We start from the raw sequence: 23919 nt of genomic DNA, 5'->3' as shown, positions 1-23919 counted from the left end.
GGCTGCACGGGGGGGGGGGGGGGGCGGGGGGGACACGAGGTCGGTGAAGCGGGCTGGCCTGGTCAGCCTGGAGGGGCCAATCAGTTCAGACCCTTCACCCTGGTTGGGGCCCCCAAAATTGCTTCGTCCTGGGCGGGTCAGTCTGGGCGAGCCCGTCCAGAACAGTTCGCTGCTACTCAGTGAAAAGGAGACATCAATGCCCTGGAGCTCGGCCGTCCCGTCTGCCTTCTGGGGAGACCCTACCTGGTCAGTCCCAGCCCGGGCCACCGCTCCATCCCCCGAACAGATCTGGGTGGTCACTGACTGGGCTTTCGGCCAGTCAGTCCCTGCAAGGAAGCGAGGGAGTCCCCCCAGTCTACACAGGGCGTCCCGGGGCCTCCAGGGAGGGGCAGAGGGGCGCGGGGGACACACACGGACGTCAAGAGCCGAGCTGTTTAGGGAGCTTGAGGGCACTGGCCGGGCGCGCCGGACGAGAGGCCGGCGGCGCGGAGCACTGAGAGCGGCGCGCGCCGGGGAGCGGAGGCGGCGGAAATGCGGCCCGAGGGCTCCGAGAAGCCTCTCCCTCCGCGGGCACCAGAACCATTTCCTAAAATTGCCGGGCCGGGCCTGGCCGGAACCGCCGCGCCGGAAGCAGCCCTTCTCTTTCCCGTTCCCCGCCGCCCTGCTCGCCGGAAGTGGTCCCTTCTTGCCAGCCTCTCACCAGAAGCGGGCACTCGCACCGCAAGTGTTCCGGATCAGGGAGCTGAGCTGGGGGAGGCGGAGGTAGAAGCGCTGCGCGGGGCTCCCCCGGTCCCGCCTCTGCGGTTGGCCTTTTTGCCACAGTGTTTTCATACTCGTGCCCATCTCTCCCCCAGCAAGTCCAGCCACCCCTGACGAGTCCGAATCCCTCCAGTCGTCTACCCTGGTTCCTCTGATGGGAACCCCGCAGCCTGCGGTGCGCCTGTCCCGGCGCCCTGGAAGCTCATTTTTCTCTTCTGGCAGAGTGGGCTAGATCTTTTTTTTTTTTTTTTTTAGATTTTATTTATTTGAGAGAGACAGAGATAGTGAGATAGAGAGCACAAGTGGGGAGGAGAGGGAGAAGCAGGCTCCCCACAGAGCAGGGAGCCCGATGCGGGACTCGATCCCAGGACTCTGGGATCATGACCTGAGCCGAAGGCAGACGCTTAACCGACTGAGCCACCCAGGCGCCTGATCTTTTTTTTTTTTTTCCCCCCCAGATTTTATTTATTTGAGTGAAAGAGAGCGCGGGCATGACTGGGGAGGGGCCAGCCGACTCCTGGCTGAGCAGGGAACCCGATGTGGGGCTGGATCCCAGAATCCTGAGATCAGGACCTGAGCAGAAGACAGCCGCATCACCGACTGAGCCACCCAGGCGCCCCAAGAAGCTGAATATTTTGAGGTTAATATTATATGTAATGACTTTAGCATCATTCACTTCCCCCATAGGCAATGAAGGGTTAAGGACCTTCTGGGTTGGTCACTGCTGTGTTTCCAGTCTGGTACGTGGCACGGCCTGTACGTGTTGAAAGAACCAGTAAGTCTGATGAGTGGAGAGGTGCACAAGAATGCAGAGCCTGGGGCCACCCAGAGCGGATACACCTTCCCTTCCTTGCCATGGTCTGATGACCTAAAAACAACTCAGACGCGTGTTTTTACAACTTTTTTAATATATATTTTTATAAACAGGTCACGTGATAAAATAGCACAAGAAACACTTACCAAATATAAGGTTATATCTTCCGCATATACAGGAGAATGAGGTCGTTATGTACAATAAGAAAATGGTTTTAGGGGTTGGTTGGTTTTGTTTGTTTTCCTCTCTCCCCTTAATTTTTCCTCCTACATCGTTGGAAATATCACAGCTTCAGTTGCATTAATACTTTGGACAAATGGACAGCTGCCTCCTCCCCACTAGGGAGCTGTGAGGAGGAGGGGCTGAAGAAACTGGCTCCTGACCACCTCAGCCCCGGAGCTTCCTGCGGGCACTCCAGGACAGGGAAATCTTTGGGCTGTTGAACTCTTTCTCTGCTTCAACAGCATCGCTCGCTCGCTCGTGCGCTCTCGCTCTCTCGCTCTCTCGCTCTCTCTCACTCTCTGGCTCTCTGGAAACTGGTTACTTTCTTCCAACCAGATGGGGGGTGTCCCAAGATTGGGTGTGGGCACTGTACTTCCTGGGGCTCCAAGGTTGGGATGGGAAGGGGTCCCAGCCCCCTCCTCAGCAATTGCCAAGATGTGCCAGCATCCTCCCAGGACTCACATGTGTCTTGGGATTGGACAGAACATGGCCAGAGCCGCTTTGGGCAGGCGGAGGTTTGGGAAGCTGGGGAGGGGAGGGGGGCAGCTCGAAAGGAGCCCTCCCTCCTCTGGATGCTGAGGGTGTGCTGGCCACTTATAAGACTGGACTTGCCTGCTGGCGCTGATCCTGAGTCTTGGCTGGGCCTGCTTGTCCAGCTTCCACCTGACAGAGACCCGCCCGGGATGCAGTGTGGCACTGAGGAGGCTGGGCCCCGGTGGCTACAGGGGCTGTGGTGTGGGGTCCACTCAGGACTGTGTGCAAGGCCTGCGGGGCCTGAGGGTCACTCCAGCTTGTGGTCTCTCAAGGTGGTTGTATCCCCCCTGCAGCTGAGGTAAGCTACAGCCAGCTGGGTTAATGTTGATTATAGCAAGATGGTTGTCAGCCAGTCTGTTCCTCCCTCAAATACAGTTCTTCCCTAGCCTGGCCCAAGGACCTGTAGGCCTGCAGGTGGGGGTGGGGCGAGCAGGGGGCTGCCTCACACGGGGGCAAGGAAAAGGGGAGGTCTCTTGGGTCAGGCTGGCATGAGCTGGGGCAAGGGGAGGTGGGACTTGGGCTCCTTGGCGGGCCATGGCTTTGGCGGTGGCCTGTTCCCCCTCGCACCCCTCCGAGGGCTCCAGGCGTGGTGCAGTGGAAGATGCGGGAAGCCCTTGGGGCTCTTCTGGCCCCTGTGTCCTGGGGGACCCAGCTCCCCTCAATCCCTCTGGGCCCTGCCCGAGATGGGGGGACAGCGGGGAGACAGAGCGGGGTGTGGCGGGAAAGGCGGTAGGGGGGCCGTCAGGAGAGCTCAAAGCGCCCCCCAGGACCGAGCCCCGCCCCCGCCCCCAGCGGGCGGACAAAAGATGGAGGCGGCTGTGGTGCGGTGGAGGGCGGGCGTGCAGTGCGGGCACGAGGGGCATGCACAGAGTCCCCGAGTGTGCGTGCGTGCGTGGGGCTGGGCCCGCCCGCCGCCCCTCCCGGCCCGGGCGGGGCCAGGAGGGGCGCGGGGCGGGGCTTTCACTGGGTTCGCTCTGCCTCCCGCGCTGGGCCGCGGGCGCGAGGGCTGCCCTGAGGGCAGGGCCGGGAGAAGGCGTCCCCGCCGGGAGCGTGGCCGCTTCCTGCGCCGGGGGCGGGGAGGCCCGCGCTACTCGATGACGAGACAGCGGGGCAGGTGCTGCGAGAAGTACTTGAAGAGCTCGGGGGTGGCCCCGGGGCAGTTGGTCAGCTCCAGCTCCTCCAGCTCCTGCAGCTGCACCAGGCCAGACAGCCCCGTGGTGGTCAGCAGCGGGCAGCCTGCAGCGGGCGGGAGGCGGGGCGGCGGCCTTGAGCGCGCGGGGGCCCGAGAGCAGCGCTAGGGCGGGGCCGGGCTGGGCGGGGCTCGCCCGGCGTCTCCGTCTGGTCCGGGGCCAGGGACCCCGGGACTCAGCGCCAGGTATGAATCAGTGCGAGGGACCCGGCAGGGCTGGCAGAGTCGGAGTAGGTGGGGGTGGGGTGGGGTGGGGTCTCACCTGCCAGAGACAAGAGACGCAGACTCCTCATGGCCAGGAGGTGCTTCAGCCCGAAGTCCTGCACCTGGGCGGGAGGGCGGGGCGGGTTAAGGACCTCCGCTCGCGCCCTGGGGGAGCCCACTGCTGGGGTCAGGCCTTAGGCCTGGAGCTGCTGGAGGGGCAGGGGGCGGGGTTCAAAACGGGGGTTTCTCGGCTTCGCAAGGGGCCAGGAGGCAGCTGGAGAGTGGCGGTGAGGACCTCGGGGTGGGTGTGGAGGGATCCCATACTTCTTCACGGGATCTGAGGGCGCCGGGGGCAGGTCAGCGGATTGTGTGCGCGGGGGCTTTGCCCGAGTCCCCCACCTCCCCTTGCCTACTCCGCAATCTTCCGAGGCGGGGAAGGCCGGTACCTGGCAGCACCATCGCAGGTAGAGGCTGCGGAGGGAGGACATGGTGGACAAATAGCTGAGGCCAGTATCCGTGATGCGTACACACCTGTGGGGGCGACAGAGGGGCGCTGCCCACCTTCAGAACACCTCGCCCCGCGCGTCAGCCCCGACCCCTTCCTTCCTCCTTTTCCCAGGGCGTCCCCTCCGGCAGCACTTAGGATAGTTCCTCCCTTTGCACAGCCTCCCCCCAGCCAGGCTCCGCCCCTTACCCAGGTGCTTGGCAGTTACAGCCCGTTCTAGGTCCGGGGTTTCTGAGGGCCCGCCCCTCAACCCCCTCCTCGGGGCTCCGCAGCTACAGGTCTGTCCGTTAATCTAGGCTCCCTGCTTAGAAGGTCTTGCCGGCCTTGCCCCGCCCCGCCCCGGTTCTGCCCTCCAAGTGTCCCGTGGGGGGGGGACGCGCACACCTGTCCAGCACCAGCTCCTCCAGGCGGTGCAGGTCGCAGGCCACGTACTCGAGCGCCATGTCGGTGATGCGCGGGCACCACGAAAGGTCGAGGCTGCGCAGCTTGCGCAGGTTTTCCGCCACGAGCTCGACACCGTCGTCGGTGACCTTGGAGCAGCCGGAGAGGCTGAGCGCTGTGAGGTTGGGCAGGCTGTGCACCACGTTGACCACGCCGTGGTTGGTGATCTCCCAGCAGGAAAGCAGGCGCAGGGTGTGCGTGCTGTGGCCCTGGCGTGCTGTGAAGTAGGCCAGCGCCGTGTCCGTCACGTGGTAGGCCTGCAAGCTCAGCTCGGCCAGGTTGGGCAGCAGCTGCGAGATGGCCGCAATGGCGTCGTCGGCCACGTTGATGCAGTCGCTGACGCTCAGCGAGGTGATGCGCGCGCTCAGGCTGGACCACAGCCCCGCCTCGGTGAAGTCGTTGCAGCCCGACAGCTCGAGGCGCACGACGCCCTGCATCTGCTCCAGCATCACCTGCAGGCGGGCAGGCGGCAGGGCGTGGTGAGGGTGGCAGGAGCCCACTGAGGGGCAGGAAGCAGGGTTCTCGAACGTAGCCGTGTGTAAAACATGCATCAAGCTGCGCCATGACAAGTGCACTTTACAGTGTGTTTGTCACCTCACAGCAACATTCTAAGAGGCAGAGCACAGGGGAGCTGGGAGCTCAGGGCCTCCCCAGAGCAGGTGCTGGGGAGCAGTTGGTGTTATGATTTGATGGTTAGAGTCCTGGCCCTGGGGAAGGGGCTGCCAGCACAGCGGCTCCTCTGACCCGTGCACCTGCTCCCCGGCAGCGCCCTCCCCACCCAAAGCTGGCCTCACAGGCATGTAGGGCCCTGAGCTTAGAAGAGCCTCCCATTTGATTGATTGCTTTGATGTTGCTGTCTTGAAATTTTTAGTCATCTTTGAACAAGGGACTTGAATTTTTCATTCTGGACTGGGTCCCCCAAATTATGTAACCAGTCCTGCTTCCCCTCACCCCAGAGCCATGATCCTCAGAGCACCGGCCCTTCCCTCAGCTACTTTGCTCCTCATATACCCAAGTTCCCTCTGGGGGCAGCCCTTCCCCCCCCACACACACCAGCTCAGTTGCAGCTGCTTGGCCCTGCCCACCCCATCCCTGTCCCTTCCAGGCCAACGGTGGGGCGCACCTCCAGGCCAGCATCCGTGATGGTGGAGCGCTTGAGGCTCATGGCCTTGACACCCTTCTTAGAGAGGGCGTAGTTGTCGATGAACTCACAGATGTCCAGGTCGGAGACGCCAACCAGGCAGAAACCCTCAAAGCCACGCGCAGCAAAGCCCTGCAGGTTCACAAACTCCTTCTCGCCACCAGGCAGCACATTGTAGAGCTCCTTGGCGTGCAGCACAGGTGTGAGGCCTGCCCAGAATTTGGGCTGGTAGAGCACACGCCGCCAGGCCTTGCACACTTGGGCCAACACGCACTTCTCACAGGCTGAGAAGTACCAGAAGAGGCCATTGAGGATCTTTTCGTCTGTGGCCAGTGGTGGCCGCTCCACTGGGGGCCCGGGAACTGGGGCTGAGGCTGGTCCACCAAGGGGGAGCCCTGCTGGGGGGCACAGGCCCCCAGCCAGGGCAGCCCGTGGCAGTGGGGCAGCCAGGCTGGGTGGTGGGAGAGTGGGTGGGGGAGGTGGTTGGCAGGGGCGGTTCTTGGCAGCTGGCGTGCCCTTGGTGATACTGGCTGCACCCAGGCCGTTGGGCTGGCCTGGCAGCTTCACGAGGCCATTGCGAGGCAAGCATGGAGGCTTGGGGTCGCCGTCCACACCCGGGCTCGACATCTTCTTCGCGCGATCTGCGGACGGGGTCCGGGAGGGGGTCATGAGTTGCTGCTGGACCAGAGCTGGGCTCCCCATCCCAGGGCATCTCCTCCCATGGCACCCCCAGAACCACCCAACATAAAGGATCTGAATCCAAGTCATTCCGTCTCTGAGTGTGAGCAGCAACAGGAGATCAGGGCTGTTGATGACCATGACATTCCCTGAGCCCCTACTGTGTGCACTGAGCTCAACCTGTCCTCACAGATCTTTTTTGACACCTAGGTACTATGGTTCCCATTTTAGAGATGAGAAAAGAGGCAGGCAGAGACAGACACTCGCTCGTGACTGCTCCCTTCACCTTTACTACCCTGATGTCCCCCGTCAGTGCCTGCCAGGCCTACCTCCACTGGGCAGGGACTGGAAAACTGAGGGACATGGTTTGGGATGGTCTCGGGCCCCTCCACTATGGGGTGCCATCCTCGCTCTATGGAGTGGCTCCAGTACCCTGTCTGAGACTCACATACCAACCCCTGGGAATCTCAGTGGCTACTGGAGGTTCCATGGTTCATAATCTACCCAAAGAAAGGACAAGAGTTTACTATGTACGATGCTAGCACAGTGAGCTCACAATGAGCATTTGGAAAGTGGCATGGAGGCTGCTTCTGAGCCCCATGGCCCGCCTTGGGGGAAGGGGTCAGGAACCATTGGGAAGGAGGGAAGTGGGCTGCCCTGCCCTGCTCTACCCAGCACCATGCCCCCACTGGCTTCCAAGCCCTGGACAGGACAACCCTTGCTGGCATGCCACATCTGGGGAGGGGCTGCAGACCTAGGCTGGGACCAGGGGTCTACTAGAACACGTGGCTCTCATGGCTGCCAACCCAGCTTTGGGTCCAAAGGCCTTCCTGTCCTGGCAGCCATGAGCCCCCAGGCTCACAGTCCACATCGGGCCAGCTGGGGAGACTCCCCCACTTTGGCTGTCCCCTTACTGCAGCTCATGGCCAGATAGTGGCAGCCTCACACTGGCGGAAACACGACATTCGTAACGTTTGCTGAATACCCACTGGGATAATCATGTGTTCCAGCCTCATGGCAGCCGTGCGCGTGTATGTGTGTGTTGGCGAGGGGAGGGGGGAATCCACTGTTAACCCCACTTTCAGATTGGGAACCTGAGGCTCCAAGGAGTTACAGTTTACCCACGGTGGCGGATGGGGGGGCAGCCTGACACGAGGGCTGCCCCAGATTTCTTAAAACTAGTACGTGAGGAGGAGACCATCGTGGAAGGGACAGGAGGAAGCCCACGAATGGTCCCCTCTGCAGGGAGCAGGGGAGAGGCTGTCCTGTGGACTCCCTCCTGTGGGCTGTGCTGGGTTCAGAGAGGCAGCCCCAGCCTGAATACCTTCTGTGTTGCCGGAGCGGGGCGCCATGATTTCAGGGCTCGGGGCGCGCCGCGCACCCAGCCTCTGCCCCTTCCCGCAGACCAGGCGCCGCTCGCTCGGCCCCGGAGCGCAGCACCATGGACAGCGCCCCTGCAGCCGCTGTGCGCGTGCTCGGAGGCCAGGCCCGGGCGGGCTCCACCGCGGACAGCGGCTGGTGGGGGCCGGCCCCGGCAAACCCAGCTCAGCAGGGAGAGGCCCTGCAGGCGACGGGGCGGGGCGAGAAGCCGCCCGCTCCGCTAAGATCCGGAGGAGGCGGCGGAGGTGGCACCAGGGGAGAAATAACTCCAGAGCAGTGCCGATTTAGGTTAAAGATGCACCCAGCCATGGGGTGTGCACGTGGAGTGCCTCAGTTGATTGGGGGGGATGCACGTGGATGCCCCGGGCATCTGCGGGGCTCTTTACCCCCACTCCACCGGAGCTCACATTTGCACACGCCCACAGTCCCATCCCCACTCTTCAGGCCTCAGGGTGGAGCTGGTGAAAACAAGCCAGCCGGTGGAGAGAGCCCACGGGAGGGAGGGGCCAGGCGGAGGATGGCCTCAGCCTTGGGGGGTGTCCGAGGCCTGGCTGCCCTTTATCCCCACACCCACATCCCTGGCCAGAAGGCTCTGCCCTCCCAGTCCGTCAGCCCTTCTGCTGTGCCCCGGATTGGAGCTGCCTCTTCCTGGAGGCAGCCCTGCTGCTCCCCGACCTTGTCCATGGTCCTGCTGGGCTCCAGCTGCACACCCCAGCCTCACTGACCCAGACTGAGAGTCCCTTGCTCCGTGGCTCAAAACTGGAAATAGCCACAGCTTAGCCCAGGGGTCAGAGCTTTAGGAGAGAACTGAGCTTGTGGTCAGAGATGGGTCTTCCTGTCAGTTAGGCAAGAGGTCTCTTGAGGGAGCTGGGACAAGTGCCCCTATGCCTCTCGTCCCATCCACCCAGCCAGATGGGCTGAGACCCCAACCCTTTTGGTACTTGCCACTGCCCCCACTGTGCCCAGTGAAGCTCAGAAGACTTGCCCAGAGTTTCTTGTTAGGATGGGGTAGGGGCCGCTGCCAATCTGATGCGGACTGCCTCCTCCTTTAGAAATAAGCACCAGGAGCTAATGCTAGGAAAAGAGGCGTTTTAAAAAGATGGCCAAACTTGCACTATTCTCAGCCTCAGCCCCTGGTGTGTTGTGCCTCCGTGTGGAGCGGAATTCTGGAGGAGGTCCTCCTGGGATAGGCTGCGGGGGCTCAAGTCTCCTGGGAGGACTCCAGAACTTGGTGGCTTCCAGGCTGACAGTCTGCAGATGTCCATGCTGAGGCTTTGAGAGGAGCTGCCTCTTTTGCCGTCAAGTCACTGGGCCCTGAGACCTAGCATGTTGACCTTACAGCTTCACCTCTGGCTCCTCCCCAGCCTTGACCCTACAGTCCAGCCAGACCTGCTGTTCAGTATTCCTCCTCCCCTCTCTCTCTTTGCCTGGGCACATGCTGGTCCCCCTGCTGGCTCAGGAGGCCTCCCTGCTTCTTAACCCTGCCAGCTCCTTATCCTCCACACCTCAGTGTGACTGCCATCCCCTGTCTCCCACTGTGGGACTCCCCAGCCCTGAGAAAAGCATCTCCAGGGTCTCAGTCATTACGTCAACCCATCTGTCTCTTCCCTTGGCTAAGGACCTCTTGAAGACAGGCAGCACCATGGCTGAATGGTCTCTGAATGCTTGCTGAATGAATGAATGAATGAATGAATGAATGAGGAATGGCAGTCAGCAGGGTCATGAAGAAAGGGGTATGGCTGCCAGGGACCCAGGAGGCTTGGTGGAGGACAGGCCAGATTCAGAAAAGGGCAGGTGGATGGTAGGGGGGTGTAGCTCAGTTTGTTAATCCTGGTTGTGACAGAGACCAGTGTCCACAGTGAGGGTGGGCCAGAGTCTGGGTGCCAGAGTCTCTGAAAAGGCTCCCAAGAACCTGGCGTTTGGGGCGAGCCTTGCAATCAGACCCTTGGGAAGAGGACAGCTTACACCTCGTTTTCGGCTGAGTCCCCACTTTGGGAGTTGCACGGTAAGGAGGCTTGCTGCCCATCCCCCATAATCTGGCCAGATCCAAGGAGGGGACAGGAGCCACCAGAAGGGAGGGAGGAGCTGGTCCTGCCCTGCTCTTCCCAGTGCCACTCCCCTATTGCTGGTCCAAGCCCTTCACACACTTCCTGACCACAAGTGGGGAAAGGGAGAGTCAGGGACTGAATTTTCAGAAGTTGCACAGAGCTGGGATTTGATCCTAGGACCCCTAGTCTATCTGACTCCCTGCCTGACTCAGGCCCTGAGGTGCAGAGGGCAATGCTGGGCATCCAGCCAGCCTGCTGCTGGCCAGGGGTACTTCCCTCCTTTCTGTGCCCTGTTCTGCTTCTTCAGTCCCCTGTGTCCTCCCAGCCCGGGACCTTGGGCTGCTGGTCTCTCCCAGCACTGTCTCTGTCGTGCCCCTGCTCTCACTCCAGAGGCTGCAAGCTGCATGCTCACTCCCAGGACATGCTCCTTTTGGACTGCTCATGCCTAGGAAACCCCCCAGTCCTCATGGCTCCCAACTCAGAGATCTCTTCCCTCATCTCTGATGCTCAGTCTGATACAGCCTGCCCGGAGGGCTGGAGCGGTCTGGCCCCAATAGGACCTGCACTGACCGTTTCTCCCTGCCCACCCACTGAGGGCCGTGGAGCTGGGCAGGGCATGGGTAGCCAGAGAAATTCACATCAGGTTGATCTGTGGTGACAGCCCCAGGGACAGTTGTGACAACCAGGGTAGCTTGGGACTGGGGACACAGCGCGGGCTGACAAACTCCATGCCCCGTGACTCAGGCACATTCACATCACAGCCACTTTGCACATGAGCCAGCAGAATGCTCCCTTCCCGCCCCCAGCTCAGAGATGCTTCTGGGGTGCAAGCTGCCCCACCCGTGCACCAGGGGCTCCAGGAAGTGAGCACGTGGCCTCAAAAGAGACCAGAATTGGTGCTTCATCAGACCGAGTCCTGTGGTCACACTCAGGACAGCTCAGCCATGTGAGACTGGGCACTTTGGGGAATGAGCTTGGGCTCCAAGCATCATCTTGGTTCTTCTACTCTGAAGGATCTGAGCACCCGCCTCCCCCAGTGCCTAGACTGGGGGCATCTAGTGCCTGCTTCTTTGGGCGGCTGCCTCAAACCCTCCCCCTCTTCCCTGCCAAGTGAGGCCGTGTGGCCCAAGCCCACTCTTTGTGGCTGGTCTGGCTGAAGCTCCTCCTTGTCAGTGGTGGGGAAGGTGCTGAACCACCCACTTAGCCCACAGAGCCTTCCTTCACTGCCACCTCCACTCTTCCCCTCTGAGACACAGCAGTGAGCACCCACGTGTGACAAGATGGGGCTGCAGGCAGCTGAGCAGTGCCCCACCTTGGGGTGAGTGTCTCCCTGGCTCTCAGCAGCACAGGGTTGCTGGGCCTAGGCCAGTAGTCTTGAGGGGCCTAGGTCCCCCGACCTCAGGACTACTTGTTTCCTCATTGCACTGGGAGATGGGACTCACTGAAGTGCTCTAGAAGTGGACATGAACTGGAGGGGAGCGCCTGTCCAGTGGGCCTGCCCAGCATTATAGGTGCTGAGAGGCCTGCCTGGCCCAAATAAGAGGTGGCTGAGGACGAGGGGAGCCGAGTAGTGGAGACAGCAGGCAGCTGAGTCCCGGGGTCCCCTGGGACCTGAGCAGGCCGCCCTGCGCTGCCCAGGTTTATGATGGGGGTTTGGATCTCCCTCCTCCCCACAGCACCTGGTCCAGCCCTATGGCCACCTCCTGCCAGGCCAGCAAGTCTCCATCAAGCCTTGGCCCTCCCAGAGTCCCAGCCCAGGCCTCTGCTCAAAGGGGTTGGCTGAAAGAAGGGGCCTAGGAGGTGGCGGGTAGCGGGAGGGGACTGACCGAGTGGGCAGGTGAAGCGGCATCCGCCATCTGCTCTCTCTTTGGAGGGAAGGCTTCCTGTGCAGAGGCCGGGAGGGGCTAGAGGAGTGGCCACTGGGCCATGGGCTCCCTGAGGCTCCAACAGCTAGGCCTTCTTTCCTCTTGGGGTGATGGGTGGGGGCTCTCTTCCCCCCAAATCCCAGGAGGCCAGACCCCCCCCCCCAGCAAGCCTCAGGGTGCCCAGTTCTCCTTCTGAAGCCCTCCAACCTTGGCCAAGGCCCGACCCCTCCTCCAGAACAGGCACATGGCCAGGCCTTCCCTCTCATTCTCCTGCTGTGGCAGCTCCACACAGGCCCAGGCGCCCAGGGCAGACTAGCCCCCGGCCATGCATTCGCATGCCTCCTCCGGGAGTGTAATTGTATCTAACACCTGTCTCATAGGCCCAGGGGCTCATGGTGTTGAGTGGGGAGGGGAGCTCAGAGCTCAAAGGAAGTTCAGGACCTCACCCAATCTGGTGGGCTCGGGGCCTGCAATTCTGCTTCCCCAGGGCTGTGGTCAGGTGGCACCTGGTCCAGTTGCTTTGGGGAGCATGCTTCAACCAGGCGGCGCTGGGATCAGGATCTGTGGGAGGGCCTGTCAGGGCCAGAGGCCCGGTGACCTGGGCCTGGGAAGGGGCTGCGCCTATGTGAGACCCCGTGGGGCGGGTGGCGGCCCACTCCGAAGCCCCCTCCCCAATCCTCATTGTGGCCGCCGCGATGGCGCGGCCTGGCCCCTTCCCCGCCCCGCAGCCTGGCCCGGTGCACACACCTTACCTCGGCCCGGGCACCTGGCTCATGCCACGCTGTCCGCCGGGCGTCTTCTCGTCATGGGGAGCCCAGCATGGGCGCTGGCGAAGCGGGGAGGCGGCCGAGGTGCTGGCCTGGCCGGCAGGGCCTTGCCGCGCCCCGCGCCCCGGCCTGGCCGGCCCCCTCGGCCGCGCCCGAGAGGAGCTCCCCGGTGGGAGAGGATCGGCTGCCCCGAGCCTCCCACCGGGGAGGCTGAGGCAGTGCCCAGATAAATAAGGCCGCTTTGCAGGGAGCCGGGCGGGCGCCTCCTCCCTCCCCTCGCCCTCCTCCCCGCGCTCCTCCGCGGCCGCCGGCGGCGCCGCGCGCGCCCCCCGCCCGGCTCTACGCGCCGCGCCCTCGCGCGCTCCCGGCGCCGGGAGCCAATCCGGTTGGCGAGCCCGGGCGGGGGCGCCGAGGATGCCGAGCCCCGCCCCGCCCGCCGCGCCCTGCCGCGCGCCCCGCGCGCTCCCGCCGCGGCGCCCACGGGCACGCGCCGGCCCGGCAGCTCCCCCACCCCTTCTCCGCGGGCGCCCGCACAACAACAAACCCGCGCGCACGGCGGGGCGGGGCGGGGCGGGCGGGGCGGGCAGGGCGCGCGGCCCGAGAGCTGGCCAGGGGAGAGCCCTGCCTGCGCGGAGCAGTGGGGTCCCGGAATCCTGCGGGGGAAGAGGACTCGAGCTCTTTGGCGCCGGCGACTCGCCCCGGGGGTGCGCGGTCTTGTGGAGCGGGGGGCCAGCTCCGCGCATCCCGACCCTTGGATGCCACCTGCGGGGGCGAGGACGGTCCAACCCTCACCCTCCCAGCTTTCCTGCTTAGCGGAGCGGAGCGGGCGGCCAGGCAGCCTCCATGGCGCTCACATCTCCCGCGCACCTGCTGGGTGCCAGGCCCAGAAACCCCCTTCAGTGTCCCCCCACTCCGCAGAGCCGAAAAACAACCACCAGACCATTTCAGAGGGTGACAAGTGCGATGGAAGTTCAAGAGGGCCACATGATGGTGACCCCGGGAGGGTGGTGGTGGTGTGGCTCCTGAGGACAGGACACTTCACGGGAAACCCCAAGGGTGAGAGGGTGGGCGAAGTTATCCAGGAAGGAGTGCGCACAGGGCTTTAGGTTTTAAGGTCTTGAGCCTGGAACCCCTTGGAGGCAGGTGGTGGTGGCCACTTTGTAGGGACCAGGCTGGGAGAGGAGCCGGGGTGGGGTGTGGAGGGAGGGTGTGCAGGGCTCTCTCCTGGCCACTGGAGATGCCAGGCCTCCCAGCAGGCTCAGAGTGGAGAATGGAGGCTAATGGTACCCATCCTGGGGTCTCCTGGGAGCAGAGACTGTGGAGGGATCAGGTGTGGGACAGCAGACAGGGGTCTTCACATTAGGGAAAGAGCCTTAAGGAAGCCCCTAAGAGAGAGTGAGAGAAATGAAAATAACTGGTGTTTACAGCATTTTGAGGGGAAGCAGGACCCAGTGGGGCTGGCGTGAGGTGGGGGGAGCCACGCTGGCTGGACCCTGGCTGTTTGGGAGCTGGGTGCCGCCTGTGCTGTGTGCAGGGCATGGGAGCCAGTTTGCCAAGGCTGGGGTGAAGGCAGCTCTCCCGTGTGGCAGGGGCTGAGGAATCACGGTCTTGCCCTAGTGCGGACTCTGGTCAAAACAGGGAGCTTGGCGTGGGCAGTCAGAATGGATGCGTGAAGACCTTTGGGGTGACTGGGACAGTGTTGTCCGACCCGTACAGTCACTTGTGGTGTGCAGGTCCAGCAGGCTGACCTCCCAGTTCAGCCTCCACACGTGTGGACCCCGGTGGGGGTGGTGACCAGCAGGGCAGGGCTTCACCTCCTGCTTCCAGGCTCTTCTGTCCCTCAGCAGGTGCCAGGGCCTCGGGCAGAGAGCACGTTCTGCCCTCAGTGGGGCCCGAGAAGTCTCCCCGCCTTGGACGAATCTGAGCAAAGAAAGACCTTGTTTTGGAGGAATGTGGAAGTAACCTCCCCAGTACCTGTGGGCGCCGCCCCCTCCCCACCGCTGTCACCCTGCCCTGTACCATCCGGCTTCTCTTTCTCCACCACGGCCAATGGGCAGCTCCCGTTCTCCCCGGCGCAGGGGCATCGCTTGGCAGTGTAGACACAGCCTCCATGCTCCCAGGGCTCTGTCTGCTCTTTGCTGCGACCCGAGAAAGCCTGAGTCTCCCACACCACTGGCCGCAGCTTTGCCGGACACCTGGTCCCTTGCTCTTGGAACTTCAGCCACCAGGGCCACATTCCTCACCTTTGGCATCACCTCATCTGGAGCGCCCCTCACCTGGAGCACTCCTTTACCTGGAGCACCCCTCACCTGGAGCACCCCTCACCTGCAGCACTCCTTTACCTGGAGCACCCCTCACCTGCAGCACGCTTCACCTGCAGCACTCTCCACCTGGAGCACCCCTCACCTGCAGCACTCCTCACCTGGAGCACACCTCACCTGCAGCACTCCTTGTCCTGATGCCTGGACACGGAGGAGTCTCCCCAGTGCAGACTGCGGGAGGTTTCCAATTCTTTAGTCATGGGAGGGTGAGGAGCAAAAGGCTGTTGGTGCGTCCCACCCTGAGACCCTCCCATGAGAGAGGGGGCCACTGTCACCTCAGGGGTTGGGGCTGCCCGTGAAGGGTCAGGCCTCATGGCTCCTGAGGACTGGGGCAGCCACTCTGGACTTCCTGAAGCTCTTCACAGGAGGGTCCTCAAGCCGCTGCTCGGGGGGCTCTGGGTGCATGTGCGCTGGAGCCACCTGCCTGGCTCAAATCCTCCTCTCCATGGGGGTATGGGGGGTGCTCAGGCAAGTACTTCCCCTCCTGGCAAATAGGTCTGGGGTCCCCGGGGGTGCCCTGAAGGTCAGCGCAGCACCTAGGACAGCATAGGTGGTGAGAGCCGCATGCCTGATTGTAAACGGCCCACTGTGAAGCCTCCTGCTGTGGAGGCACAGGGCCAGATGGACACTGCAACCCTCCCTGCCCCCACGCCCCAGGCCCTGGTGGGGGGACCGTGTGGGGCACGGGGGGTGCGGTCAGCTGTTCTCGCCGCTCAGCTGCCACAGTGGGCGCCCGCAGCAGTGAGAACGGGGAAGCCCGGGTGGCCATGGTGACTGTGGGCATCAGGGTGTGGGCCCCTTGGCTGCCTGCCGGCTTCTGCCTCCAACCTTTCCTCCTCCCCGGACCCAGGCCCCACCCGCCAGGGGCAGAGGGGTGGGGCGGCCAGGGTGGAGCATGACTCAGGGCCCAGCTGTCACCACGGCAACCCCGTCGCCTAGCAATGGCCGTCTCCCAGGAACGGCTGTCTCCTAGCAATGGGATATTTTCCTGGGCCCTGGCTGGAGCCTAGCGGTTATTTTTAGCTCAGCTGCAAATCAATCTGCAGCTGCATTTTTGGCTCCTCCACAAGATGCAAGGTGTGTTGGGGGTGGATTTCTTGTCACAGGGAAGAACACATCCCCATGACAGGAACCTTGCTGCCACGTGTCTCCAGATACAGCATCCATAGGTGGGCAAGGCCAGGTTCCGCTGGGGGTGAGGGTCAGGGGAATGGGGTGCAGCTGGCGGGGAGCCAGAGGAGTTGCCAGACACAACCATGTCCCTAATGGGTCTCTGGGCAGGCTGGTCACTCCGGAACCCTGGGACTCCCTGGGTCAAGCTGGGTAGAGGCAATCCAGGCCAGTGCTCATGGCGGGCACCACCAGAGCCCATCACTGGGCGGCCCAGGTGCTGGCAAGCTCCTGGCACCCCCTGGCATTTAGTTGGGGAACGGTCTCTGCTGACCCCAGCCCTCAGCCCCACCCCAGGGGTGCAGCACGCTGCTCTGGACCAGCTGGAGCAGCACACACTCAGCTGGTCCTGGCTGCAAGGGTCTGGGTGGCCACGGGCTCAGCTGGGGACTCGGTCAGGGCTGGCCTGTTTTCCCCCCACTGTTGCTGAAAGGAGAGCCCACGTGGGTCTCATGCAAGAGAAACACCTTGACTTCCTTCTCTGGGCTTTCTCATCATTTCAGCCTGGTTCACTGTCTCCTCCAGGCCAAGTCCTAGCTCTCCCATGGCCGATGGGCCTGGGGCTGGCCCTCCACTCCTCTCTCACTGGCCACCTTCTTGGTTCCTGGTCTGCCCTCAGCTCCATACTGTCCTTGGGACCCTCGCCCTGTTTCTTGGACCTGGGCCGTCTTCCTGCCCTCATCAGCCATCAGATCTGCCCCGCCTTCCTGTCGCCCCCTGCCCCCAGGTCCTTGACCAGCTCAGCACCTGCCTTGGTCATGAGTGCTCCTTCCTTATGCCTCCAGTACTGCGGGCTTCCAGTCAGGTGCCCTTTGCCGTTTGGGGTCACCCCCCTGCTGGAGTATGGGGCTCAACTGAGATGCAGCTTGTTGCCCCAGCATCAGCTGCAGCCCCTGCCAAGAACTAGGGTTTGGGTGGGAATGAAGAGGCCCTTTTGGAGGGTCAGGACCCTGACCCAGGCCTCTGGCCCAGGGCCTGTGAAGGAGCCCCCATACTGAGCATAGAAACTGGGGGAGTTGCCTATGGTTTGGGGTGTCATCCACTCACCCATTCGCTCACTGGTGCACACACTCCTTGCCCGTGTGTTTACTGAGCACCTGCAGTGTGTCTGGTCACTGCCGATCCAGGGCAGGCGTGGCCTTCTGGGCTCCCTGTCCCGTGGGCAGCAGATCTTTGATGGCTAACGCCACCCAGGTGCTTTGCTGTTGGGGGACAGCACCTGTGAAGACAGGTGGCCCCTGTCCAGGTTTTCTGTGGGTGACATTTGGCATTATCACGGGCCCTGGGCAAGAGGCCTGGGCAGGGGAAGCCTGGTGATGAGGAGTGGCCCAGGGCCACGTGCGTGCCCCTTCCAGACCAGGCCCCTGGCCAGGAACCCTTCCCTTGCACCCACAGGCATGGACTCATTCTCTGCGGGAAAGCTGGCAAGGGGGTCCAGGGGCCCCAGGCCGGCCGGGGTGGGTGACTCCTCGCACTGCCACCAGAGGGCGCCCAGAGCCACCATCTGCCTCGGAGACCTGGGCAGGGGCTCGGGTCCCAAGGCCTGGTCAGAAGGTGGGAAGGAGACACGTGCCCCTCGACCAGGGCAGCTGTGGTGCTGACCGGAGTGCCCTCTTTCCTCCTCCTCCTGGCGCCTCTTTTACCTTCTACGTGCCCAGCACTGGCCCTGTCTACCTCTTGCATTTTTACTCTACTTTTACAATTATGCATCCTCACCATTTTTTTTTTTTTAAGATTTTATTTATTCATTTGAGACACAGAGATACAGAGAGAGAGAGAGAAAGCATGAGCAGGGAGAGAGGCAGAGGGAGAGGGTGAAGCAGGCTCCCTGCTGAGCATGGAGCCCGACGCGGGGCTCGATCCCAGGACCCTGGGATCATGACCTGAGCTGAAGGCAGACGCTCAACCATCTGAGCCACCCAGGCGCCCCGCATCCTCACCATTTTTAAGTAAGTGCACAGTTGAGTAGTGTTTGGCACATTCCCATCGCTGCGCAGACGGCCCATCTTTCCATCTTTCCACCTGAAGCCCTGTCTCCATTACACACCCTCTCCCCACCCCCTGCCGCAGCCCCTGGCACCCACCACCTACCTTCTGTCTCTATGAACTTGACAACTCCAGGGCTCCTAGCAGTGGAATCATGTGGTATTTGTCCTTTTGTGTCTGGCTGATTGCCAGACTCAGCAGAACGCCCTCAAGGTTCATCCGTGCTGTGGCAGGTGTCTACATCTCCTTCCTTTTTTTTTAAATTAAAAAAATTTTTTAATAGTTTTTTTTTTTTAGATTTTATTTATTTACGAGAGAGAGAGAAAGAGCACGAGTGGGGGGGCGGCAGAGGGAGAGGGAGGAGCAGACTCCCTGCTGAGCAGGGAGCCTGGGACGTGGGGCTCAATCCCAGGACCCTGAGATCATAACCTGAGCTAAAGACAGATGCTTAACCAACTGAGGCACCCAGGGGCCCCTAGATTTTTTATTTTTATTTTTATTTCTTTAAAATATTTTATTTATTGATTTGTCAGAGAGACACACACACAGAGAGAGCACAAGCAGGGGGAATGGCAGGCAGAAGGAGAAGCAGGCTCCCCACTGAGCAAGGAGCCCGAGGTAGGGCTCGACCCCAGGACCCCTGATCACGACCTGAGCCAGCCAGGTGCCCCCAAATCTCCTTCCTCTTTAAGGTGGAATCATAGTCCACTGTTGGACAGACCGCATTTTGTTTATTCATTCATCTGTCGATAGACACTGAGGTTGCACCTGCCCTGTGGCTGTTGTGATGGCACCTCCTCACTCTCGTTGTCCAGAGCAAGGGGTCTCTTGTAGCCTGTGGGTGTCTCACCCTTCCCCTTGGGGCCACCTCCCTCATCTGTCAGCCATGCCCTTCAGGCTCAGGGGTAGCTGCAGGGCTGGGCTAGGCGAATAGTGGGGTGGAGGGCTCACACCCATAGGTGGCAGAGAGTCTATACAGTTTCCTGCAGACCTTGGTTAAAGCTCTCAGTGACCCCAAGGATTGGAGTACGTGGTTGGACTCCTGGCTTTGTGCCGAGGGCCTCAGTGATCTGACCCAGGGATTTCACCCTGTTCTGGGCCTTTGCCTAGGCAGTCTGCTCCTCTCCCCTGCCTGGAATTCTCCCCAGTGCCTATCTGGCTCTGTTCCACCCCCCCCCTCAGGGGAAGTCCTTGCTACCAGGAAATCTCTGGGCTCCCAGACACTCCCCTCAGCCTCACGTGTCTTGGCCCCATTTCAGCTTGTCTGGACCTCCCGGGGGCCTGATTCTGGAGCTCAGGGCTGCCCTTTGGCTTCTGCTTCTCCATGGTGCCCACGGGCCCAGCATCTGGCCTCTCATCCCTAGGTGCCATCTCTTGGGACCAATCAGCAGGGCCAGACTGGGGCAGCATGGAGACTGGAAGCCCAGGGCCCACTCTTGGAAAGGGCCACCCGAGATGAGCCGCTCTTCCTCCTATCCCCCAGACAGGTTCCAGTGGGCTTTACTCCCACCCCTATCCCGGCCAAGGGCTCGAGGACAAGGGCGCATACGGCAATGCGGGGCGGGGGGTGCGAGAGGGCGACACAGCACACAGAGCCTGGAGCTCTGTCCTCCGCGCCACAATAGCCGAGGCTCGGCCTCCCGCCCGAACGAGCGCCGCTGCGATTGGTGGAAAGTTCCTGGGCCGCGCCGCGATTGGCCGTGCCCGGCCCGTCGCCTCCCGCTCTTGACCCCCACGGGGCTGCGGGGCAGAGCTGGGGCGCGGGCGGAACGGTGCGCGGAGCCGGCCGGAGCCCGGGGTGCTCCCGCCGCCGCCCCGCCCGCCCGCGCCAAGGCGCTCCTTGCGCTGCTGGGCGCGCGCTCTGCTCGGACCTCCTGGCCACCGCCACCTGCGCCGGCTACTCGGAGGACCGCTGCGGCTGGAGCGGCAGGTACGAAGCCCCAGAAGGCCGCGCTCTGGGGCTGTGGGGCCCCTCCGCGCCGCCGGGGTCCAGAGGACCAAGTGGACGCAGCTGCTTCTGGCTTCGGGGGAGGGTGCAGGACGAGGGGGCTGCGCCGGGGGCGGACGCGAGCCGCCTGCCTCAGCGCCTGCCGTCCTGTCCTGTCCCCAGCGGCCTGACCCAGGAGCCGGGCAGCGTGGGGCAGCTGTCCCTGGCCTGTTCGGAGGGCGTGATCCAGTGGCTGTACCCGGCCGGGGCGCTGCGCCTGACCCTGGCCAGCTCCGACTCCCGACTCCCTCAGGCGCTCCAGCACCGCCTTCCTTGTGCCCGGCGCGGCCCTTCGCAGGCGCGCAAGTCTTCGCGGAGCGGGCGGGCGGGCGGCGCCCTGGAGCTGCTGCTGGCTGAGGGTTTGGGCCCAGCGCGGGGCCGATGCGTGCGCTGTGGGTCCTCGTGAGCGCCGGTCCCTCTTCCTGCAGGCCACCCCGCACCCAGACATCAGCTGCCGCGTGGCCTCTTTCCGCTTTGAAATGCACGAGGACAGGTATCCAGAACTGCCTCCACAGGCCCACGGTCTTGGTGCTGATGGTGAGTGATGGGCTGGGTGGTGATGCGCCTGTCATCCCCATCGTACAGAGAGAGAAACTGAGGCATGAGAGTGAAGTGGGTTACTAAAGATCACACAGCTAGTGAGGACAGGTCCAAGAGACAGAGAGAGGTGTGGGCAATCCCTCAGGATTCAGCTTAGGGAAAGGGCAGGCAGGACTCTTGGTCCTTGAGGGGTGGGGGGAGGGGATGATTGAGGGGAGACAGAATCAAAGCCTCTAGCCAAAGCTGTCCAGGGCTCCTTGGCCCAGCAGTGACCTCCCTCCCTTCCCCCAGTCCAATACAACAAAAGTCCAGTGTGTGTCTGGTCACCATGGAGATGCTGCCTTGCCTCCCTGTAGGGCACCAGGCCCAGCTCTTTACTTTCCTAGAACGTGGAGCCTGACCCCACAGGGGATGGGGGTCTTTCTGTTCTGCATTGGGCCCCAGGCCAGAGACTCCAAAGCTCACGATAGCCTCCTGCCACCCACCTGGGTTGGGCTGGTGTCTTTGGGCCCAAGGATACAGCTCTGGGAAGCCACAGGGGTGTGCTGGTGTGCACATGTTAAGATGGGTGTGTGAGAGTGTGCCCCTGGACACCCACCCCCGGTGCGTGAGTCCTCGTGCCCGTACGCTGGGCACAGCCCCTAGACCCATGTCTGTGCATGTGTGAGCGTTCAAGTGTCAGGTGCCCACATGCTCCCTCGGGTCCCCAGTTGCCATCAGGCAGGGGAGGGTCTGGTGGCCTGCCCTTTCCCTCCTGCCTCCAGCTGGGGGTGGCCTAGGGTGGTCCAGGAGAAGGCAGGACCTACCCTCACCATGTCCCCTTCATGTCAGGTGCCTGCAGGCCCTGCAGTGACCCTGAGCTCCTGCTGGCCGCGTACACCAGCGACTTTGGTGAGTGTCTCCGCCGTGGGGGGAGCCTGGGGTCCACCCTCCATCCTCCCCTGCATGCCACTGGCCAGTGTGTCTCCCCACAGTGATCACTGGAACCATCCACAGCGTTGGCCACGACACAGAGCTGCAGGAGTCTGTTACCATGGTGGCGGCTGCCCGTGTCCTCTGACAGACACTGCCACTGTTCCGGGTGGGGGAGTCCGGGGGCCACGTGCAGGCCTCCATTCACACCCCGCTGCACTTCAGTGTCCGCACCGGCCCCGGCCCCTTCCTCTTCATGGGCTGGAGCCACTTCGGTGAGGCCTGGCTGGGCTGTGCACCTCACTTCCAGGAATTCAGCCGTGCCTCTGCGGCTGCCCACGCCAACCACCTCCACCCCTGTGAGGTGGCCCTGGACTGAGGAGCCTGGGAGCAGGGCACTGAGGAGGGGCTGGTCGAGGGGGAGTAGGGAGGGGTCGCCTCCAGGTGGTACCAGCTTCTTCTGAGGTGAGAGTGATAACCAATAAGAACACTGATTTCCTTAGCCCGCGTAGATGGAGTGTCCCATGCCTGAGCTGGCCCTTACCTCCTCTGAGCCTCCACAGCCCTGGGACTGCTCCGATTTCTGCTGCCGAGTAGGACACTGAGGCTCAGGGCAGTGGTGCCTTGTCTAAGGCCACCCAGCTAGTGAGTGGGAATGGCCCAGGCCCGTGCCTTGGGGAGGAGCTGCTGCTTGGCTTGGGGGGAAGCAGGGAGCCTCCCCTCTATGTGGGAGTGGGAGTGGAAAAGGGCTGTAACTCCCAAGTCTGAGGTGGGTGGGGTCCCTTAGTAGGGGGCAGGTAGGCAGACACCACTCCTAGCCTGTGAGGGAAGGGGGTTGCAATCTGGCAGGGTGCTGGACTTCTTGCTGTAGTCCACTGGGAGCCCAGCAGAGTCATCCTGGCCCCATCCCAGCCTCGGGGAAGAATGGGCCCCTCTGTCCGGAGGGCCTTGCGATGTGCAGAGCATCCCTACATGGCTGGAAGCCTCGGGGGAGTGGGGTCTCCCCTGTAGAGCCAGGCATGTTGCCCATTTCTGGAGGGCAGGGGCATATGATGGGGTCTCTAAGGAACCTTTCCTGCCACTGGCCCTATTGTTGCTGCCTCTGCCTTCCTCCTCAGCCTCAGCCACACAAAAGGCCAGTGCAGTTTGGGACAAAGCCCAGGGCCCTGGGCTGAATGCCCCTGGGGTGGGGGTGCATGCAGGGGCTCCTAAACTGGGGACAAGCTGCCTCTGCTCACCCCAACCCCACACTTCCCAAGAGAGCCAAAGCTCAGGTTGTGGTGGGAGGATGCATGGGCTGATGCGCTGAGCCCCAGAAGCAGCGTCCCATCCTTGCCTGCCAGTCTACACTAAGGAAGGGGCTGACAGTGAGGATGGAGGCCAGAGGCCATGTCATCTTTCAGGCAGGAACTGAGGCAGGGCCCCTTCCTCCAGATTCGGCTGACGATTATGGGTAGGGGAGGTAGGCTCCTGTGGGTTTCTGTCCACCTGCCCCTGCTGAAGTTCACTGCTGCTCCCTTCTTCCCGAACTCCCAAACATGGGGTGCTCCGTGCTCCGTGCTCAGGCACTAGACCTCTCCTCCTCACCGTTAATATTCTCTCACTGGAGAGCCGGACCACCCTTGTGGCTTTAAAAACCATCAAGATACTGATGACCCTACATTTTGATCTCCAGCCTGGACCTCTTCCCTGGTCTGCAGATGGCTGTCTCCCCGTCTGCCCCTTTCCCCTCACCAAAGAGTAGCTTAGCAAAGAGCAGAGGAGATGAGTGTACACTTCTGATCCTCCTCCTCCTATCAGGAGGTTTTTGCACTGTCCAGACGGGCCCCAAGGACGGCTTCCTCTCGAGGGCTAAGCAGCATCCTCACCCTTGGTGTCTGTCCTGAGTTGGTGTCTGTCCTGTCAACTCTCCACAGCCTTTCACTGGAAGGAGATGCCTGGCCACACTAGGGGTCACTGTGGACTGCCTCTCGGACCACCTGTCTAAAAAAACGTGGGGCAGCTGCTCTGGGGTGGGCTCTTGGTTGGACAGTGGTCTCTACGCACCTGCCCCAGGAAGTGCCTGAGCCTCCCATGCACACACCCTCCCTGGAGAAATTGCTGACTTTGCATCCAGTTCTCTGTTCATAAAGTGCACAAAGGGCAGTTGTGGGTATGGCTAACAGGGCCGAAGGAGCCCCCAGGGTGCTCCAAGACATGCCTCAAAGTCCTGGGCCAGGGGCTTCATGCCTGCCCTGGGGGAAGGGGCCAAGGGGAAACGGTGCGGGTGAGCATGTATGTGGGGGCCATGGGCTACGGAAACTGGCCTGTGGGGCACCTCCGGGCATGTGCACTCGCACGGGTACACACCCAGCTGCCCAGTGCCCAAAGGCTGAGGAGCAGAGTGCAGGATGTGAACATGAGCGTTGTGGGGTGTACATTGAGGAATCGGGTTGGGTGCGTTCATTCAGTCAACA

The 23919-nt window shown here is 62.4% G+C and overlaps 3 protein-coding genes across 4 annotated transcripts in view; 2 read left to right on the top strand and 1 right to left on the bottom strand.

Annotated features, from left to right (window-relative positions):
- RHOT2 (ras homolog family member T2) overlaps positions 1 to 23919 on the top strand; it is a 45479-nt gene that overhangs the window by 19828 nt on the left and 1732 nt on the right. The window lies entirely within an intron of this gene.
- FBXL16 (F-box and leucine rich repeat protein 16) lies at positions 1650 to 12813 on the bottom strand. Of its 2 annotated transcripts, none has more exons than XM_031022566.2 (6): positions 12528 to 12813; positions 5792 to 6450; positions 4612 to 5120; positions 4169 to 4253; positions 3781 to 3844; positions 1650 to 3565 (listed from the first exon to the last, which is right to left on the bottom strand). In XM_031022566.2, exons 2-6 carry the CDS (start codon positions 6434 to 6436, stop codon positions 3417 to 3419), a joined length of 1452 nt encoding a protein of 483 aa, XP_030878426.1. In that variant the 5' UTR covers positions 6437 to 6450; positions 12528 to 12813; the 3' UTR covers positions 1650 to 3416. The 2 variants fall into 2 exon arrangements, with proteins under 2 accessions (XP_030878426.1, XP_006751312.1); XM_006751249.3 differs by having other exon boundaries at positions 12533 to 12813.
- Positions 12476 to 23608, top strand: METRN (meteorin, glial cell differentiation regulator). Its single transcript, XM_081819184.1, is given in 11 exon segments — positions 12476 to 12716; positions 13466 to 13603; positions 15586 to 15656; positions 19508 to 19591; positions 19776 to 19954; positions 20135 to 20255; positions 20258 to 20332; positions 20334 to 20405; positions 20407 to 20548; positions 21383 to 21442; positions 21526 to 23608. Coding segments are annotated over 11 exon segments (1500 nt in total). The 3' UTR covers positions 21843 to 23608.

Source organism: Leptonychotes weddellii, chromosome 5 (assembly GCF_054177405.1).
Source record: "Leptonychotes weddellii isolate Sample4059 chromosome 5, ASM5417740v2, whole genome shotgun sequence".
In the NCBI taxonomy this organism is placed as follows: Eukaryota; Metazoa; Chordata; class Mammalia; order Carnivora; family Phocidae; genus Leptonychotes; species Leptonychotes weddellii.
The sequence above is the reverse complement of the archived record's forward strand: the minus strand, read 5'-3'. Positions and strand labels throughout refer to the sequence as shown.

Bases quoted from the DNA above. Each gene is read 5' to 3' on its own strand.
- FBXL16 (XM_031022566.2), bottom strand. From the start codon at position 6,436: ATGTCGAGCCCGGGTGTGGACGGCGACCCCAAGCCTCCATGCTTGCCT. The intron at 4,254-4,611 runs GTGTGCGCGTCC...TCGCCCCCACAG, and splicing joins GAGGAGCTGGTGCTGGACAG to GTGTGTACGCATCACGGATA. The intron at 3,566-3,780 runs GTGAGACCCCAC...CGCCCGCTGCAG, and splicing joins GCGTCTCTTGTCTCTGGCAG to GCTGCCCGCTGCTGACCACC.